This window comes from Symphalangus syndactylus, chromosome 24 (assembly GCF_028878055.3).
Source record: "Symphalangus syndactylus isolate Jambi chromosome 24, NHGRI_mSymSyn1-v2.1_pri, whole genome shotgun sequence".
NCBI classification, from domain to species: Eukaryota; Metazoa; Chordata; class Mammalia; order Primates; family Hylobatidae; genus Symphalangus; species Symphalangus syndactylus.
Window position 1 is genome coordinate 44,511,812 of NC_072446.2, and position 19,820 is coordinate 44,531,631.

At 52.0% G+C, this 19,820-nt stretch overlaps 1 protein-coding gene across 2 annotated transcripts in view; it reads right to left on the minus strand.

Annotated features, from left to right (window-relative positions):
* Positions 1-9,544: 9,544 nt before the first annotated feature.
* Positions 9,545-19,820, minus strand: part of DNAAF9 (dynein axonemal assembly factor 9) — a 171,286-nt gene continuing 161,010 nt past the window's right edge. For both annotated transcript variants that reach the window (XM_055264885.2, XM_055264886.2), the window contains exons 33-37: positions 19,687-19,761; positions 16,240-16,445; positions 15,459-15,524; positions 13,981-14,074; positions 9,545-12,929 (exon numbers count right to left, since the gene is read on the minus strand). In XM_055264885.2, the coding sequence (XP_055120860.1) occupies positions 12,817-12,929; positions 13,981-14,074; positions 15,459-15,524; positions 16,240-16,445; positions 19,687-19,761 (554 nt within the window). In that variant the 3' untranslated portion in view covers positions 9,545-12,816. The remainder of the gene's footprint in view (positions 12,930-13,980; positions 14,075-15,458; positions 15,525-16,239; positions 16,446-19,686; positions 19,762-19,820) is intronic.

Genomic DNA, 19,820 nt, shown 5'->3' on the forward strand with positions numbered 1-19,820 from the left:
TCTCCTCCTTTCGACCCGGGACCTCCGCAGGGCCACGCCCGCTGGCTGCCCCGCCTCCTGCATTTATCCCCGTAGCTCTGGCCGCATGTCCTCCTCCTCCTCCTCCTCCTCCTCCTCCAGGAAGCGCGCCCCGACTTACTAGACGGACCTCCGTGCATTCCCTGGGCTACGCCCTCGCCCGCTGAGACGGCGCTCCCCGAGCTCGGCTGCTTTGGGTTTTCGCTGCGAGCCTCGCCAACTTCTCTACCAGCCTCTTCGCGTCCTCGGCCTTCTATTAGGTCAAGGTCATGGTTCGCCTCCTTTTTCCTTCCCAAAATGGCCCTTGCGCCATGTCCCCTTTTCTGGACCGGCTGCACCCCGCCCGGGGACGCGCCTTTTCGGGCGCTTAGTCTCCTACGAGTAGGGCGTGTGCGCGTGTGGGTGCGCGTGCTGCGATGCGGTCTGGCAAATGCAGCTGACGAACCCCTGGCCTGATCCACGGTGGCTCCCAGGAGAAGTCTCCACAGCCCTTGGAAACGGAACACGCAGCTCCGTAAAGCGCTAACCAACCTCCCGACCCCTTCGGCCGTCAGCGCTTTCCGGCTCAGCCGCGCTGGGACGGAGTCCTCGGCCACTGTGCCCCAACCATGGCAAAGGAACGGGGTCAGGCCGGGGCAAGCCCACCTCTGCGAAAGAAGGGCTTCTGGCGCGTTGGGGAAGCCTCATGCATAGATTGGGTGAGTAAGGCTGGCCCAGTTCCCCTCCTGGCAAGATAAGAACGCATTAGGAGGGAAGCACTGGAGTGCTCCTCTTGGCGACGGATGGCCTGGGGCTCCGCGACGGCCTGAGTACACCACCCTCCTACAGCGCGACTCCAGGAGGCCTTGTGGAAGATCCCAACACCATGACCTGCAACTGACTTGGGGCTGGCCACATAGTATTTTAGCAGGGGTGACTCTGGAGAGACACCAGGTCATCTTGCGCACCCCTTGGGACCTTTCCTAGACGCCCTCTAGCTAGAGCTCCAGTCCAGGCACTGACTCCCGGGTGGCCGGTGGAGGCTGAAGGAGAGCTGAAGGACACAGGTGGATGTCGCTCCCGGAGCATGGCTGCATAGGTGGCATGCAGGCTGGATCCCTGAAAAGCCACCTTGCCACCCCCCCCACCCCCCAGCCTCTCCCATCTGGGAATGTCTTGGCTTCTGCACCTGCTCCCCGCAGCTCCCAAACACCTGGTCCTTCCAACCCACTTGTTCCAGGAAAGCCCCTGGGATGGAGGGCGCTTCCCCTTGCCACAGTCTTCTCAGCGCTCCTCAAAGGACCAAACCCCTCAGCCCACTGAGGAAAGAGGAGCCCATGACCAAGCCTCCCCTAGTCGGCTATGGGCCCCCTCTGTCCCCTCCCTGACCGTCTCTCAAAGGAACTGGCACTGAGCCCTTCTCTGCTACACCTGTGCTCTGCCCCTGCGTTTCTGTTCCCTCGGCCCTCCTGGAGGGAACCCCTGAGGCCCACACCCTTGATGCCTCCAGACTGACCCTGTTTCGGAGGCTGTTTCCTTCAGTCCTCCCACCTGCCTCCTGTTCTGTGTAGATCAGATGCTGAAGGCAAATACTGGTGCCCCAGATCTCCTGTCCTGTGCCCCACTGGGTCCTTACATAGGCAGGCAGGTTGAGGGACCCAGACGCAGGCACCCACTTTCCCTCTGATTCCCTCCCTTGGGGTTTCAGACTTTACTGGGCTGTGGACTTGAAACTGTAACCGCTGGGTTCCACAAGGCACACTTAACAGTTTTCTGCTGTCCTCCCCTGATGCCACTTATCTTGCCTGTGGATTGTAGAATCTGGGATCTGAAGTAAATGTATAACATCTCATTTTTAGGCCGGGCTTGGTGGCTCATACCTGTAACCCCAGCACTTCGGGAGGCAGAAGTGAGAGGATTGCTCAAGCTCAGGAATTCGAGACCAACCTGGGCAACACGGTGAAACCCCGTCTCTACTAAAATTACAAAAACTTAGCCAGGTATGGTGACACACGCCTGTGGTCCCAGCCACTCAGGAGGCTGAGGTGGGAGGATTGTTTGAGACAGGGAGGTCAGGGCTGCAGTGAGCCAAGACTGCATCACTGCACTCCAGCCATGGTGACAGAGGGAAACCCTGTCTCAAAAAGAAAAGGCTCATTTTAAAAACAAAATATTGCCGGCCGGGCACGGTGGCTCACGCCTGTAATCCCAGCACTTTGGGAGGCCGAGGTGGGTGGATCACAAGGTCCAGAGATGGAGACCATCCTGGCTAACCAACATGGTAAAACCCCGTCTCTACTAAAAATACAAAAAAAATTAGCTGGGCATAGAGGCGTGTGCCTGTAGTCCCAGCTACTCAGGAAGCTGAGGCAGGAGAGTTGCTTGAACCCGGCAGGTGGAAGTTGCAGTGAGCCGAGATCGTGCCACTGCACTCCAGCCCAGGCAACAGAGCGAGACTCTGTCTCAAAAAAAAAAAAAAATTCCCTTAAAGCCCCTTGCCCTCCGGGTGCTGCCTTATCCTTCAGCTACATTTAAGAGGAAGTTTCTCCAGAGCTCCATGCCCCTCCCGCTATGTCTCTTCAACCGACTCATACCTGTCTTTTGTCCCCACCACACCACTGAAACTGCTGAGACTCCATCTCAAAAAGAAACACAAAACAAAACAAAACGAAACAAAAAACAAAAAGTAAACCCGGTGCGGTGGCACATACCTATAATCCCAGCTACTAGGGAGGATGAGATGGGAGGATCCCTTGAGCCCAGGAGTGTTGAGACCAGCTTGAGCAACATAGGGAGACCCACCCATCTCAAAACAAACAAAAAACCCAAAGGAGTGTTAAAGGCAGATATCTCCATGGAGGCATTTCAGGCCTATGACGCCCTCCCAAAGCTCTCTTCTCCATCCTCCATTCCACTCAGGCTTTCTGGTCTAGCCTAATAGGCATCCCAGCCAGATACTCCTGACTCCCCTCTGCCTCCTTCCTCTCACCCCGGATGGCCAGATTTCACTGAGTCATTTTATTTCTTTGATTTTTATTTTGTTGAGACAGAGTCTCGCTCTGCCACCTAGGCTGGAGTGCAGCGGCACAAACATGGCTCACTGTAGCCTTGATCTCCTGGCCTCAGGCGATCCTGCCACATCAGCTGGGACTACAGGTGCGCACCATTGTGCCTGGCTAATTTTTTTTTTTTTTTTTTTTTTTTGAGAGAAATGGGGTCTCACTCTGTCTCACAGGCTGGAGTGCAGTGATGCAATCTTGGCTCACTGCAACCTCCGTCTCCCAGGTTTAAGCGATTCTCCCGCCTCAGCCTCCCCAAGAGCTGGGATTACAGTCATGCACCACCATGCCTGGCTAATTTTTTTTTTTTTTTTTTTTTCTTTTGAGGCAGAGTTTTGCACTGTTGCCCAGGCTGGAGTGCGCTGGTGCCATCTCGGCTCACTGCAAGCTCCACCTCCTGGGTTCACGCCATTCTCCTGCCTCAGCCTCCAGACTAGCTGGGACTACAGGCGCCCGCCACCATGCCCGGCTAATTTTTCGTACTTTTAGTAGAGATGGGATTTCACCCTGTTAGCCAGGATGGTCTCGATCTCCTGACCTCGTGATCCGCCTGCCATGCCTGGCTAATTTTTGTATTTTTGGTAGAGGGGGTTTTGCCATGTTGGCCAGGCTGGTCTTGAACTCCTGGCCTCAGGTGATCCACTGCCACGGCCTCCCAAAGTGCTGGGATTACAGGCGTGAGCCACTGTGCCCAGCCTTATTTTTTTTATATTTATTTATTCATTAAGACGGGCTTGCTGTGTCGCCCAGGCTGGAGTGCAGCGGTGAGATCACTGCTCACTGCAGCCTCGATCTCCCAGGTTCCCGCAATCTGTGCACCTCGGCCTCCCAAATTGCAATTACAGGTGTGAGCCACAGCACTCGGCTGAGTCCTTTTATTTCTACCTCGGGTCTGCAGCATCCTGGTTGCCATAGCCTTCCTTGGACCCTTGGCAGGCATGGCTTCCCATACCTCGCAGCCAGCCGCTCTCTCTCAAGTCATTGGGATTTTACCAGCCTCTTGGGGCTCCCGCTGCCTTGACCAGCGTTCTCAGCCCCTGGCAGCCCTTCTCCAGCTGCAGCTGCTCCGCCTCCTCGCTGTTCCTGGGGAGGAGAGGTGCTGTTCCCACGCTATCTCTCTATGATTGAGGACTTGTCATCTGTAATGGTTAGTTATTTATGGGAGCCCTTTGTCCAGCTCTGAACCAGGCCAAGTGACTGGGCTCATCTGCCCACTGAATCAACTGCCTGATACTCCCTGGTGGTCTAACTGGACCCCAGCAACCATGCCAGTCTCCTGTTCCCCTCCAAATCTTTTTTAATTGTTTTACACAGGGTCTTTCTCTGTCACCCAGGCTGGATTACAGTGGCACAGTCACAGCTCACTGCAGCCTTGACCTCCTGGGCTCAACTCATCCTCCTACCTCAGCCTCCCAAGTAGCTGGGACTACAAGCAGATGTCATCACGCTTGGCTAATTTTTTTATTTTCAAAATTTTTGGAAAAGACGGCCTTGCTGTGTTGCCCAGGCTGGTCCCGAACACCTGGCTTCAAGAGATCTCAATCTTTGTTTGGACTGTCTTCCCCCACCCCATAACTCTTCCCGTCCCGTCAGCTTTTGCTTTCTATCCATGGGAGCCCAGCATGAGACTGGTTGTCCTGGTAGTGCTGCAGGGTGCTGGGAGGGGGAACATAGCCTCCACTGGCCTCCTCTCTTTCCTGGGGGGCATCTCCAGGCCCCTTGGGTAGGTGGGAGGATAACTCTTTGGTGCTCAACAAACACAGCAGTAAGCCCTCTCTCAGTTGCCATCTACCTCTACTGAGAGAAAGATCCAGGCTCCTGTAACATAAGGGCATCCAGGAGGGCAAGGAGCCCCTGCCCTGCAGAGGGTCAACAAGGACCTGCTCCCCTCAGGATGGCATCCGTCTGCCCCACCCCTCCGTCCATACTCACAGTCCAAAGCTAGCATGGGCAGGAGTGGGCTAGGGCTCTCGGCTCACTGATTCTAAAAGCTCATGAATTCCAGGCATACAGACTGTCAAGGTCTTGCGGCAGGCATGCAGCAGACCACTGGGCAGGAAGATTCCGGGGCTGCCCCACTGCCCTCCTGTCAGGCCTCTCTGCCCTCCACAGCCCAGCCTCTCACAACCAAACACTGGCTTCCTTCCCCACCCTCATCTACCCCCAGGCCCTACTCCATCAAAATCCCATCACCTGCTACCCAAGGAAGAATTCTACCTGGTGGCCCTAAGGTTCTCTGGGTAGCCTGTCACCTCCTGGCCATCCTTGGCTGATCTGTGTCCCTCATGTCTTCCTCACCCATGGCTCTCCTCGCTGGTCCCCATCCTGCTCAGGAGTCTGGATGTCACCACTGGGGGCTGATGTGGCCTGAGGCCCCATCCAGGTCACCTTCCTCTCCAGCCCCAACTCCTCCCAGGAATTTGGAGGCACAGGGGAGAGAGAGGTGGTGGGGAGGCCCAGGGCGACACCCTGGAGCAAGACCTCCAGCCTCTTTAGATCTCTGATCATTGTTATCTGTAAAACAAATAAGCTGGAATGGAGTTTTCGTAGCTAGAAAATTCCATGAATTTTGTCTCAAACTGAAATAATCTTATCAAACCATCTTTCCATTTCCTGTTGTCCTTATTTCTCTATTTGTACATTCATCCAGGCATGAAATTTCAGAGTAGAGATGTAAAGTTTCTTAAATATGTTCAGTCGTGAGAGGAAAACAAAAATCACACTTTATTGCTGCAAGAAAAGCAGTAGTAATTTGTGGGATAAAATGAAAATTATTCACACTTTATTTGGTTAATATATATATATTTTACAGATTTACAGTCATTTATGAGTAGGACATAAAATTTATTGAACCTGATGTAATTTTTTAAAAAACCAAACTCTTTTAGCTGGTCAATTTAGGAATGCAGAGGCCTGGGAAAAACAGGAATAATTTGTGGATAAACAAATTTATTTTTCGTCAAATTTTTAGAGAATGAAACAAAAAAAGTCTTTGGATTTGTTTCAAAACGTTAGGTTTTTTCCACTTGGGCTTTTTCCACTTTTACCTCGAGGTCATCTCCTTAGCTGTTGCCTAGTTAGTCATGGTCTTGTCAATTGTTCCTTCAAAATGGCTCTCCAGTTGGTCCACTTCTCACCTCCACCCACGCGGAGCAGCAGCCCATTCCCCACATCATAGTCTATATGACCTTTCTTTCTTTTTTTTTTCTTTGAAACGGAGTCTCGCTGTCGCCCAGGCTGGAGTGCAGTGGCGGCGTCTCAGCTCACTGCAACCTCCGCCTCCCAGGTTCAAGCAATTCTCCCGCCTCAGCCTCCTGAGTAGCTGGGATTAAAGGCGCCCGCCACCACGCCCAGCTGATTTTTGTATTTTTAGTAGAGACAGGGTTTCACCATGTTGGTCAGGCTGGTCTTGAACCTCTGACCTCGTGATCCACCTGCCTCGGCCTCCCAAAGTGCTGGGATTACAGGCGTGAGCCACGGCGCCCAGGCTTTTTTTTTTTTTTTTTTTTTTTTGAGACAAAGTCTCGCTCTGTCGCCCAGGCTGGAGTGCGATGGCAGGATCTCGGCTCACTGCAACCTCCGCCTCCTGGGTTCAAGTGATTCTCCTGCCTCGGCCCCCCTGAGTAGCTGGGATTATAGGCACCTGCCACCACGCCCGGCTAATTTTTGTATTTTTAGTAGAGACAAGGTTTCACCATGTTGGCCGGGCTGGTCTAGAACTCCTGACCTCAAGTGATGCGCCTGCCTTGGCCTCCCAAAGTGCTGGGATTACAGGTGTGAGGCACCGTGCCCGGCTCTACATGACCTGTCTTTTTCTCTTCTTTTTTTTTTTGACCTTTCTTTTGTTTAAGAAAAAATAGATTGTCAAACAGGATCCCATGATCATTGGTATCCCTGGGTTGTGCTGAGGCACTATAAAACCAAACAATGGGCTGGCTGCAGTGGCTTACACCTGTAACATAGCACTTTGGGAGGCCAAGGAAGGAGGATCGCTTGAGCCCAAGAGTTTGAGACCTGCCTGGGCAACATAGATAACATCTCTACAAAAAATGCAAAATTTGGCCTGGCATAGTGGTGTGAACCTGTAGTCCCAGCTATTCAGGAGGCTGAGTGGGGAGGATGACCTGAACCCAGGGGAGGTTGAGGCTGCAGTGAGCCGTGATCCATAGCCTAGGCTACAGAGTGAGACTCTGTTTAAAAAAAAAAATCATGTAGGTTAGCTGGGTGAGGTGGCACATGCCTGTAGTCCTAGCTACTCAAGAAGCTGAGATGGGAGATTACCTGAGCCCCAGGAGATTGAGGCTGCAGTGAGCTGTAATCGCACCACTGCACTCCAGCCTGGACAACAGAGTGAGACTCTGTCAAAAAAAAAAAAAAAAAAAAAAGCCAGGTGTGGTGGCTCATGCCTGTAATCCCAGCACTTTGGGAGGCTAAGGCTGGTGGATCACTTGAGGTGAGGAGTTCAAGACCAGCATTCTCAACATGGTGAAACCCTGCCTCTAGTAAAAATACAAAAAAAAAAAAAAAAAAAAAAAAAATGCTGGGTGTGGTGGCATGTGCCTATAATCCCAGCTACCCGGGAGGCTGAGGCAGCAGAATCTCTTGAACCCAGGGGGTGGAGGTTGCAGTGAGCCGAGATCTCGCCACTGCACTCCAACCTGGGCGACAGAGCAAGACTGTCTTGGAAAAAAAAAAAAATCAAGTAGGTGTCTGACATCAGAAAAGCTCAGAAACTGCAGGGAGATGTGTAATGCTGGTTCAGGGGAGCAAGCCATTCTGTGGGGGCCCACCTCTCAGATGGGCCTGGTATGGAGACCCAAGGCCAGGCTCATCAGAAAACTCCATTCCTCCTGACCATTGTAACTATTCAGGGATGAGAATGTGATCCTTGCCTTTGGGACCCTGGTGCTGCTGGTGGTGTAGAGGAAGCTTGCTGCAGAGGAAGAATGAAGCCACCAAAGATAGAGGGTTCTGATGACATATTAGTGCCTGGGCCCGGCTGACTTGTAGCTGGTACTAGTCTGGACTCCTGCAGAAACCAAGCTGATCTCTTTCTGTCATGGGCTGGAAGTGGGTCACATGGTCATGTCTTCTTTGGGCATAACTTTTCCCTAGAGTGTAGGATAAACACTGGTGTTTCTCCGTGTTCCTTGACAGGCTCTCTGATTTTCAGCAGCTCCACATGAGGTCTGCTCTAAATCACTTTCCACAATCGACTCTCCCAGGATTCCCTGACTCTGGGGCTCCCACTCTGGTAAGCAGCACTAGGGTTTCAGTAGTCCCCTGTCCCTACTGAGGGCTCCAGGTGGAAGATGGGATCCCTTCCCCATCCTCAGGTTTCCTGGCCTCTAAGTCCCTCTGAGAGCCCTTCATCATTTACTGTCTCCCCATCGTTCTGGCAATTCCTAGGGGTTAATCCCCAAACCCTAGAGGTTTTGCCGTAATGCAAGCACAGGCGCTCCATCAAAGTTCAAACTCCGGCCTGCAGGATGGGGATGCCGAGGCTCTGGGGAAGAGGTTGTGAAGGGGTAACATTGCTGCCAGCCCCCTCCCCCAAGTCTACCAGGCCCTTCCCGCACAGATTTGCATTTGGTTTGCACAGGACTAATTTATCTCAAGGAACTTCCACACCTAAGACCACCATCCCAATCACCTGAAGCTATCTGCGGAGTCTACACCCTTCCCCCCGGACCAGCTTCCACATCTGCCCAGTGGGGCATTTCCCCTTGTCCCACCCAGCGACTGGTTGACAGGAAGCAGGGTGTCTATGGACTGGCAACGGGCGCCCCTTTTCCTCACCTCCCTGCGCGCCCAGCGGGGGCCCGGGGTGTGGTCCAGCTGGGAGGCCCGCGCCACGTGCGGCAGGAACCGCCTGGCGAGTGGAACCCGAGCTTGCACGGGGACAGCTGATGCCTTTCTGGTCGCTCCTCTAGAGCTCCGCGGGCTCCGGCAAACCTCCCCGTTAGAACTTGCGGTTCCAACGCGCAGCGCCAAATCCGTCCCTTACTTGACCCGTCAGCGCCTCCAGTCGTTCCCATGTATAAAGTAGGACCGAGGAGCCACCTCGCCGAGCTTTCGCTGCGCGGAAACGCGCCCATCAGGCTGGAAAGGCGTGGTTCCTACTGCAGCTCGGCCGCGGCAGGCTGGGGCCGAGAACCGGCACCCGCGCACCGCGGCCTAAGACGAGGGTGAGGGACCCGGGCGGGGCAGGAGGGCCCCGGAGAGCCCCGTTCCCATAGCCGGCTTCCTTGAGCCCCTCCCCGAGTTCTGGGACTCCCCAAGTTCCCACCCCGCAAGCCAGTGTGGTTTCTTCAGATGAATTTTCTCCACGGGCTGCTCCGGCGTCTAGGGAGGGAGTGTGAGCTCCGAGGACTCCCCGCAGCATCCCCAGCAGAGGCGTCCGGGGGAGGCTGAGGGCCGGCCCCCATCACCCCCGCCCCAGGAGCACCACGGGACTGAGTCTATGGCACAGGCATCAACTGGAGGCCTTGCTTGTTCAGTGATAGTTTATTGGTCCTTAGCATGACATCTCGATTACCAAGGTAAATTCACATACACAACTGCAGGTAAAAACATGTAAAATAATATAAAAATAAATTGAAGGCTACTTTTATATATTTACTGAATTAAGTAGTGTAATAAATATTATGATAAGCAAAAAGCTTCAATCACACAATTCAGTTTCACTGAAGTTACAGTAGTGTTTGTAAATAGGAGTTTTAAAATTTAAGTTACAAATATTAAAGCACTGAAAAACTAGTACAAAAGTGAATTTTGGCACGTAAGTGAGCTCTTATGTCATTAGTATTTGACACCCTGGGATGATGAGGAAGCCAGTTCTCACCTACTTTTTTGAGGTACAACTATCCAACTAGATCAGCAACACGGCTGGAATACTTCGTAGTTTACAATCTTTGAATTGAACTTTTCCCTTTTGAGAAGCCCAAAGAGCAACCCAGAGCTTATTACTGTGCAAAAATTCTCCAAAATCCTAATAGAATTTAGGAGGGAACTTTTTCTTGCGACCCGAAGGGCCCAATGTCCAGGCTTCAGGTCAGAGAGCCCCTAGGGCTCAGAAGGGCTGGCTCAACTCCTTGCCAACGGCCCTTCCCTAGGATAATCATCTCATTTTCTCCAATTTCTGTCGTCTTCTTCCAATCGAAAACAGAAAAATCCCATGTAAAAACATAAAATAACCCATAACTTCAGCGACTTCAACATTATCCCACGCACTCTGGGTGATATAAACTGAAGCTGCTAACAGGAAAGTTGGCAAAAAGCATGTAAGCCCCTGGAGGACTGTCTGTCCCTGGGAACCCACCCCCGCTGTCTTTGCTGGGTCCCTGGATCCACTTCTGTGGTCAAAAGCAGTGTCATAGCCATTCCTTTGGAGACAGTGGAAGACCCTGCTCCTCCCACCTGGAGCGCTGCCTGGAGGAATCAAGTGGATACTGAACTTCACAGAACAGAGAGGCCTGGCAGGTTCCAGGAGGCATCCCCTGGCCTCAGTCCTCAAAGGAGCTCACACAGTGCACCGCTGGTGTGCCTTATCAGTGGGGCAGAGCAAGTGGCCCCAGGAATGCCCTTTCGCCAGCTGCCCCTTCACGTTCCCGAGTAGGCTGAGGAGCATCGACAGAGGCCTCAGTCAGTTTTGCCTTTTTGGCTTTGATGCTTAACGTTTTGACTTTTTTCAATCACAGTTTCATATTCAAGTTGAGGTAATCACAGTTTTTTTCTCTAAGAGGAGAGGAGTTGGGACAGTGGGGCAAGTTGGTGAGAGAGCATTTCTATGAACAGAAACCAAGACCACCACGTAGTACAGCCCCACATGGTGAGAAGACCCGCTCTCACGGGCGGGCTCCGACCCCTCTTTAAAAACTCTTGTGCAGCAGCCAGACTGCCAGGCCAGTGCAGTCAGGAAATGGCTCAAGCTCCTAAAGCTAGAGCTTTCATTTGAAACTTCACAGCAGCCCACTTAGAGAAATGGCCTGTGGTTCCCACCCCCCAACCCCCTTTCTAAGGCTGCTCAAACTTGAGTTTTTAAAAAGAGCTCGGTAGAGCTAAAGGAAGCTACAGTAACTCATTGCTTATTAATCAATTGCACTTAAGATCTATGTTATTGATTCTGAAGCAGAGGCAAGCCCTTGACAGACCCCAGCCTCTGGCCAGCCAGAAGTCAGGGGGCTCCCAGACTTAGGTTCCACAGTGGGGCCCTTGTCACCAGTGGCTTTTGGAGCTGGGACTGGAGCACGTGGGTCTTTTCAGAAGCCCTTCTTGATGCAAAATTTCTTATCAATGGTATCTGGAGTTTTGTTCATTTGGCTTCAAATTGTTTCTTTTTCTAATATATTTTACTGACAAGCCCTTGAGAGCTGCTTTGCTACTTGCATGCAGGCCTCTGTGTGACCAGGCACACAGACTACATGTGCTCCATCCTGTCTCTCTGCTACTCCAGGGGCCTTGCTCAAAAACCCCCTATATTACTGGAAACTGCTGGTTTTACCTATGTGCTTCTTCCTAAGGCATGCAAAAAAAAAAATATGTGAAATTCAGAAAACATTTACAGTTCAGGCAGCTGAGGCACTGAAGTCCTAAGAGACATCACCTAAATATCAGTGGCTGTGACTCCCCTGTCCCCCGCACCAATTATGAAGGTCAGGCATGGGACACACTTGTAATTCCCCTCTGCTTTATGGTCCAGCTGAAAACAATGCCATTAGAAGGAATTCTAACTCAGGTATTGCAATTATTTGAAATTCCCAATCCTTAGGAGCCACACAAGCCCAGGGCCAGCAACAACGCTTTGGGGAGTAGGGGGATGAGTTTCCTGAAGTTTGTGGCTGAAAAGCAGGCCTTCCTTGGCAAGGCTTGTGGAAGGGCTGGGTGCTGGAGACTGACCCCACAAGTGATCAGCCACCAGGCCTAAGACTAACCAGCTGCAGGACGCCCCCTTCCACAGTTAGGTGAAGCCTCACCAGGGGGCCTGAGCAGCAGGCTTGCTCTTGTTGTCCCTACGTTAGGACACCCGAATGATGTGACGGGAGAGCTAAAGAACCACCCACAAGGGGAAAAGCTGATGTCAACTTAAGAGCCACACACCTCTGGAAAGCAACAAGCCTCCTTCAGTTTAGTCCAGAAGGGAAGTCTCCTCATTTGTGAACACATTATTCATCTCAACCCAAGCTGCTGGCTCTGTGGACTGGGCCTGGGCAAGGCTGTGCTGCTCCTCCCAGGACTGGGCCCACGGCCAGTACGGCCAGCTCCTCCAGGGAAAGGGGCCTAGCAGGGGAGGCAGGCACTCCACTGGGGAAGATGGCTCTCATGGAGGAGCATCTGAGGCTTGAGGCCTGTCGTGGCCTCACCTCCCAGACATGGCCACAGTTCAGGCAGCCAGGGTTCCTTCTAAGTCCCAGTACCTCCTCTGTGTAATCCTAATGCTTCTCCCCAACCTCAAGAGCCCAAAGGAGATCCTGTTATCAGAAACCCAGAGCTCCTGGACTGCCAGTTGCATACGTAGATGGGCAGGCCCTATCTGCTCATCCTTGAGTATTCCCCCAACCCCCAAAATCAATGGTGCAGGTGATGCTCTTCAGCGCTATACAGGGAATAAAGACAACATGCACTCAAACCAGCACACATAGGCCAAGGAGAACAAAGACAGCCCCTTAAGGGAGAGGCCTCCAGGAGAGCTGAGGTTAAGACACCCGTTCGTCCATCTCCAAGGTGGACATTCTGCAGGACGTACGGGCCCAGCCTTCCTCTAGGGCTTCAGCTCAAAGAGGTCATGATACTCCTGCTGTTCCAGCTCCTGGTTATACTTCTCAATTTCCCGGTTGGCTTCTTCCACATAGTCATTCATGAACTGGTCCATGACTGGTATCTCATTAAGGAAGAGAGCTGTGAGCCTGGAGGACAAAGGAGCCTGCTTGGGCCCAGAGGGGCCTGTAGGCAGGTGAGAGGGGTTTGCTGAGGAAGTGAGTGTCTGGCCCATAGAGAGGGAACCTGATGGACTCTTTGTATATACTAGCAGCACCACAGCTACAAAGAATGCAATGGCTGTTGTCATAGGGACGTTAATGAGGTCCTAGAACTGAGCCCTTCAGTTTCAGCCCTATCCATCTTTTCACAGGTTAACTGTTGTAATTAGGCTGTCTTTGACTTGTAAATCGTGACTCTGATGACTACAGACTTCAGGATATCACCGCAGCTGCATCCAAACTATAACCCACAGGCTGGGTGCAGTGGCTCACACCTGCCATACTAGCACTTTGGGAGGCTGAGGCAGATGGATCACGTGAGCCCAGGAGTTTGAGACCAGCCTGGGCAACATGGTGAGACCTCGTCTCTAAGCTGGGCACGGTGGCTCATGTCTGTAATCCCAGCACTTTGGGAGGCCGAGGCGGAAGGATCACCTGAGGTCGGGCGTTTGAGACCAGCCTGACCAACATGGAGAAACCCCGTTTCTACTAAAAATACAAAATTAGCCGGGCATGGTGGCAAGCGCCTGTAATCCCAGCTACTCGGGAGGCTGAGGCAGGAGAATCGCTGGAACCTGGGAGACGGAGGTTGCAGTGAGCTGAGATTGCGCCACTGCACTCCAGCCTGGGCAGCAAGAGTGAAACTCCATCTCCAAAAATATATATATATATTAAAACAAGACAAAACCAAAAAACTATAGCCCACAGAGTCACATTGGCAACCACTCAATAAAGGAGCAATTTAACTTTAACAGCTTTAGAGACTGAAATGAAAAGTTCGCCCCTGAGGTTTGCCCCTGTGCATTCCTGACCCATTAGTGGACATGCAGAGTGCTCCTGGGGCTCAGATGCATGGCTCTGGCAGACAACTGCTTTACAGACAGGCTCACACACTCCCAGCCTCACTGCCCGGGTTCCACACAGGGACCACGCTGTTCCAAGGATACGCGGGTGAAAATCAGTTTTGTCACCAAAGAAGTTAACAAATTGGGTGCCATTATAAAAGTAGCCTGCAGGTAGGGGTTCCAAGTGGCGTTTTACCTGTAGGAAAAAAGAGACCTGTAATAATTATCTGACTATTTTCTATACTTCACTCACTCATTAAAAACAAACAAGTCTATTTCCCTAGCAAGAGAGACTACTCTGCTATACAGAGCTAGGAAGCTAACACCCCCAGCAAACCTCAAGCCCTGCCTGAGATGGTTCCCCACCTCTCAGGTGAGGAGCTCTGGGAGGTCCTAGTGGGATGAAGCTCCCATGGTGCGCAGTGGTACAGGTGTGTGAACACTTTTTTTTTTTTTTTTTTGAGATCGAGTCTTGCTTTGTCACCCAGGTTGGAGTGCAGTGGCGTGATCCTGGCTCACTGGACCCTCCATCTCCTGGGTTCATGCAATTCTCCTGCCTCAGCCTCCCGAGTAGCTGGGATTACAGGCATGCACCAACATGCCTGGCTAATTTTTGTATTTTTAGTAGAGACAGGGTTTCACCACATTGATCAGGCTGGGCTTGAACTCCTGACCTCAAGTGATCCACCCACCTCAGCCTCCCAAAGTGTTGGGATTACAGGCGTGAGCCACCACGCCCGGCCATGAACACACTCTTTATTGGCTGTTTCCCCCTCCCCTCTTTCATCCTCCTGTTTCCTAGTGTCTCCTAGAATCACTTCCAAAATAAACTACCTGTACTTAACTCCTTGTTCATGGTTGGCTTTCAGGGGAACATGAATTATAAGGACTACCTTATGCCCATGTTGTCCTCCCCAGGAGCACCCAGGGTTGTCCGGGCCTATAGGAGCTGTTTATGAAAGGGGCCCCCTCAAATCCAAAGCAGGGGCTCCTGGAGTCCCAGAATACTTTCCTGCCCCACCTGCTCATTTCTGGCATCCTGGGGACCTAGACTCTGTGTCCTTTTTAGCTTTTTGTCCCCAAACCCCTCAGGAAAAGGCCCCAGTGAGCATGGTGACTGAGGCAGAGGCTGGGGGTCAGAGCCTGGAGGCTGGGAGGCTCATCAAGGGGGTCTCTCAATCAGCCTCTTATCCTGGCCTCAGGTTCCACAACCTTTCTATGAGCAGCCTCTGGATCTGGACAGTTTTTGCCTGGGCTCTAGCTGGTTCGTCTGTAACACAGGTCTTCTGCAGTTGCTTGAACAAGGTGCCAAGGCAGGGCCTCTGGTCATCAGCTTCTCCCACAAATACTGGCTCTACCCAATCTGATGCCCAGGTCACACCAGAGGTCTCCTGCGCCCTCCTCACTGAGGCTGCAAAGGCCAGAATTCTGTACCCAGCTTCCCTCTGTGGTCTGGGAGAAGCAAGACCTCCAGCATGTCCTACAAACAGCTCCTCACTCAGAGAAACCAAAATGCAGAGCTAGGCAAGCCGAGGACAGCCCTGGGCCACCGAGGGGAGAAGCCAGGGCAAGGCACTCACGTGGATGCTCCTGATCTCCTGTTGCGTCAGCATTCCCCTGGTCTTCAGGGCTTTCCTCTGAGGCTTCTGCAGAGATGGGGAGTGGAGGGTCAGGTCCCAGCAGAACTCATGGAGTGCATGGGCAGGGGAGGGCTCTGGGCTCTATTACACGACTAAGATCTCTGCAGTGGAGAAAGCACGTGCGCTATGGCCTGGATATAATATTCTGCCTGTCTGCTCTTTGAGAAAACCACCTTCCCATCACAGAGCCCTGTGAGCCAGCAGGGAACAAGCAGCAGAGGACAGCCCAGTGTTTTCATAAATGGGAATGGTCGTGCCTCTTTGTAGATTCTTATCCCTAAACCCTACCAATGAGAGGCAGACAAAGGGGCAGCCTGAGGTCCCACAATCAAGAACCATTTAGAAGCTTATCCAAGTGAGGCAGCCCATGCCTCAGTATAAAGACAGGTCCCTAGTGAGCATCTACAGAAGACCCAGGCCTCAGCTAACTCTATTCCCAGAGTTCTAGGATGAACTAAACCCCCAAGGCTGTGCTACAAGGCTTAGCACCCAAAGCTTACAGAGAACCTGGCTCACAGAGCAAACAACATAGCAGGCCTGCCTGGAGTTTGCTCTGAGTGGCTTCCTCCCTCTCTCAAAGTGTCCCTGCTGGCTGGGCCAGGGAGGGGAAGTCCAGTGGGGAGGCATCAGGGAGGCAGTGGCGGGGCTTCTCAGGGCCAACAGCAGCTCTGAGGTGTCTTGGTCACATCTGTGTCAGGTCTTTCTGGGCTCTGGAAACCACCTGCTTAGCTGACTGCCGCAGCCAGTCCTTGATGCTGTCTTCCTTCAGGGAGCAGCCAATGAACACAAGGTAGCACTCCTGCTGCCTGCTGCTGTCTTGAGATATGCTTTTGGAGTCTGGTGGTGGTGTGGGTCCTTCCAAAACTGGCATGATGCTCAAGGAGTTGGCCAGTGTGTTGTGGCAGACCTCCATGGTCCTCTCAGAGTCTGTAAGGAGAATACACACTAGTCCCTGAGAGCCTGCCTTGAAAGGATACAGCTATGCTAAGACTGTGACAATGTAGATGGTTGGGACGGATTCATGAGAAAATGCAAGAGAGAGAACTGATGTGACAGGTAGCAGCTTAGAAAGGATGGAGTAGGTGAGCACAGTGGCTCATGCTTGTGGTCCCAGCTACTCAGAAGGCTGAGGCAGGAGGAGCACTTGAGCCCAGGAATTCAAGGCTGCAGTGAGCTGAGATTGCGCCACTGTACTCCAGCCTGGGTGACAGAGGGAGACCCCATTTTGTTTTGTTTTTTAAAAAGGGAAAGAAAGGATGGAGTAAGAGAGAGAGAGAGGAACAAAATAAGTTTCTGGCTTGGCTGATCTGGGTGATCAGGTGGACACTATTATCCCAGAAAGGAAACACAAGAGAAAAAAAAGGTTTATAGGTGGGAGAAGAGGAAGAGTTTGACTCCGCACTTGTGGCATTTGAAAGTCTGTAAGACCCTGAGCGTGAAAAATCCACATAGTCCCTGGTAGTTGCTGGAATAGCCGTTATGGAAGAGGTGGTTGAGGAAAAGCAAAGAAACCCCCTTGGTAGAAGTGGGCGGCTCCCAGCAGAGGCCTCAGAGGCCAAGGGAGGAGGGCACAGCCAACAGTACAACAAAAAAATTAGCTGGGTGTGATGGTGTGTTCCTGTAGTCCTAGTTACTTGGGAGGCTGGGGTGGGCAGTGACCTAGGATTGCACTACTGCACTCCAGCCTGGGCAACAGAGCAAGACCCTGTCTCAAAAACAAAACAAAACAGACAAAAAACAGTACAGCAGTGTTGCACGAAGGTCACACAGATGAGAATGGGAAAAAGTGTTACATGCTAAGATGAGGCTAGGAGTGACTGGAGACCCAAGAAGTGGGCAAGGGCTCCCTGAAAGGCAGGATGAGAAAGGATCCAGAAAAAAGAGAGGTTAAATTTGAACAAAAAAAGAGTCAATAGCAGATCTAAATAAACAAGAGGCTGGGTGTGGTGGCTAATACCTTAATTCCAGCACTTTGGGAGGCCAAGGCAGGAGGATGACTTGAGCCCGGGAATTTGAGACCAGCCTGGGCAACATAAGGAGACCTTGTCTCCACAAAAAAGAAAAAAATCAGCCAGGCATGGTGGTTCATGCCTATAGTCCCAGCTACTTGGGAGGCTGAGGTAGGATGATTGCTTGAGCCTGGGAGGTCAAGGATGCAGTGAGCCGAGATCAAACCACTATACTCTGGCCTAGGTGACAAAGTGAGACATTGTTTCAAAAAATAAAAAGAGAAAATAAATATTGAGATGAAGTTTCACTCTGTCGCCCAGGCTGGAGTGCAGTGGCGCAATCTCGGCTCACTGCAACCGCCGCCTCCTGGGTTCAAGTGATTCTCCCACCTCAGCCTCCCAAGTAGCTGGGATTAAAGGCATGTGCCACCATGCCTGGCTAATTTTTTTTTTTTGAGACAGAGTTTCGCTCTTGTTGCCCAAGCTGGAGTGCAGTGGCACAATCTCGGCTCACTACAACCTCCACCTCCCAGGTTCAAGTGATTCTCCTGTCTCACCCTCCCGAGTAGCTGGGATTACAGGTGTCCACCATCATGCCCAGCTAATTTTGTATTTTTAGTAGAGTCAGGGTTTCATCATGTTGGTCAGACTGGTCTCAAACTGCTGGCCTCAAATGATCTGCCTGCCTTGGCCTCCCAAAGTGCTGGGATTACAGGTGTGAGCCACCGAGCCCGGCCTAATTTTTTTTATTTTTAGTAGAGATGGGGTTTCACCATATTGGCCAGGCTGGTCTCGAACTCCTGACCTCAAGTGATCCTCTCGCCTCAGCCTCCCAAAGTGCTGGGATTACAGGCGTGAGCCACTGCACCCGGCCAAAAAAGAAATAAAAATAAAGAAGAAAAGGAGGTGATGGGTGAGAGGGAAAAACAAAAGTACCAAGACCTCTGAAGCAGCAGGGGCTGGCTGTTGGAGCCTGAGATCAGTGGGCTTGGGTATGGGGCCGAAGTTTCTGATTTGATCAAATAAATTAAGCAAAAGCTATGAGCTAAGGACCCATGTAATTCTCCCATCTGAACCATTATGGTTCTATGCTTGAAGCCCTCAGTGGTTCCCTACAGCAGACACTGATAGTTGCCGACCCCCTATATCGTCTCCCTCTTCTTCCAATACCAACTCCCCCATGGGTGATGGGTCCAGAAAGGCACAGCAATCCAATGAGATAAGTCAGCAGAGAAATTGGGGGGAGGCGCTGCACTGACAAAGGCACCCACCAGAAGAGCCAGCCTCTCCTCACTGGCTAGATGCAGTGTTTGGCTTTGACACCCAGACCTGTAGCTTTGACACCCTTTGGCTTTGACACCCAGACCACTTGGCAACCATAAGGGGCAGGAACCTGAAAGACAAGCTGACACACCAAGAAGGGGAGGACACGAAGACATACATCACCTGGGTCCTCAGTGGCCTTGCTCTGCTGCTTGAGCGCCTCACTTGTTATACAGCCAACACCTGCTAGCTGAGTGGGGGTTCTCTGTGATAACAGCTGAAGATACCCTAACAGACTCACTCCCTCTCTCCCTACTCCCAGGCTCCAGTCACAGTAAATGCTTTTTGGTTGCTGAAATGTGTCTTTCCTGCCTCTGGATTATAGCAAATGCTATTTCTTTCCCCTGGAATACTGTACCTTTCCTCAACATTGAGTTGACCGACTCCTACTGGTTTTGAGGCCTTCTCTGATGCCCACCCCAGGACAGCAAGGGCTCCAGAGGTCTACAACTGATCCTCAGGCCTGCTAGTCTGAAGAGAGGAGAAGGCAAACGGAAACTCAAAGACTTAGGTCAGAAATGGATCTGGAGCTGAAGAGCTCAGCATTGGGGCAGCTCCTGGTTTTAGGTCTAGAGGAAGCCATGACTGGCTCAAGAGGTGTGGAGTGTAAAGCTCTGAACAAGAAGTTCAAAAAGCTGTGAGAAGAGCCCCTGAGCAGGTCATCCAGGAGAGGAGGGCAAACCTCTGCCATGGAACAGGAGGACCTAGACTAAGTAGGCCCTCGGCAGAGAGGGGTGATGGACAAGCCTGATGGCGTGAAGGCCCAGGGTGGGGAAGGTTTCTGAGAGTCTGAGGAGCATCAGTGGTCTGCAGAGCACCAGCAGAGGGTCTGAACTCACATCATGAGATGCAAGCACTCCATGGTGTAGAGCTCCCAAATCCCAGCCCCTGGTTACCTGAAAACTTCACTTTGCCCAGGATGTGGTAGATGTTTCCGGAGAAAGGACTTGGCTTGATGGAGGACTGAATTGCTGGTGGAGGAAGAGGACAAGGCTGTCACCCACATGGAGGCACAAGCCAAATTCAGGAC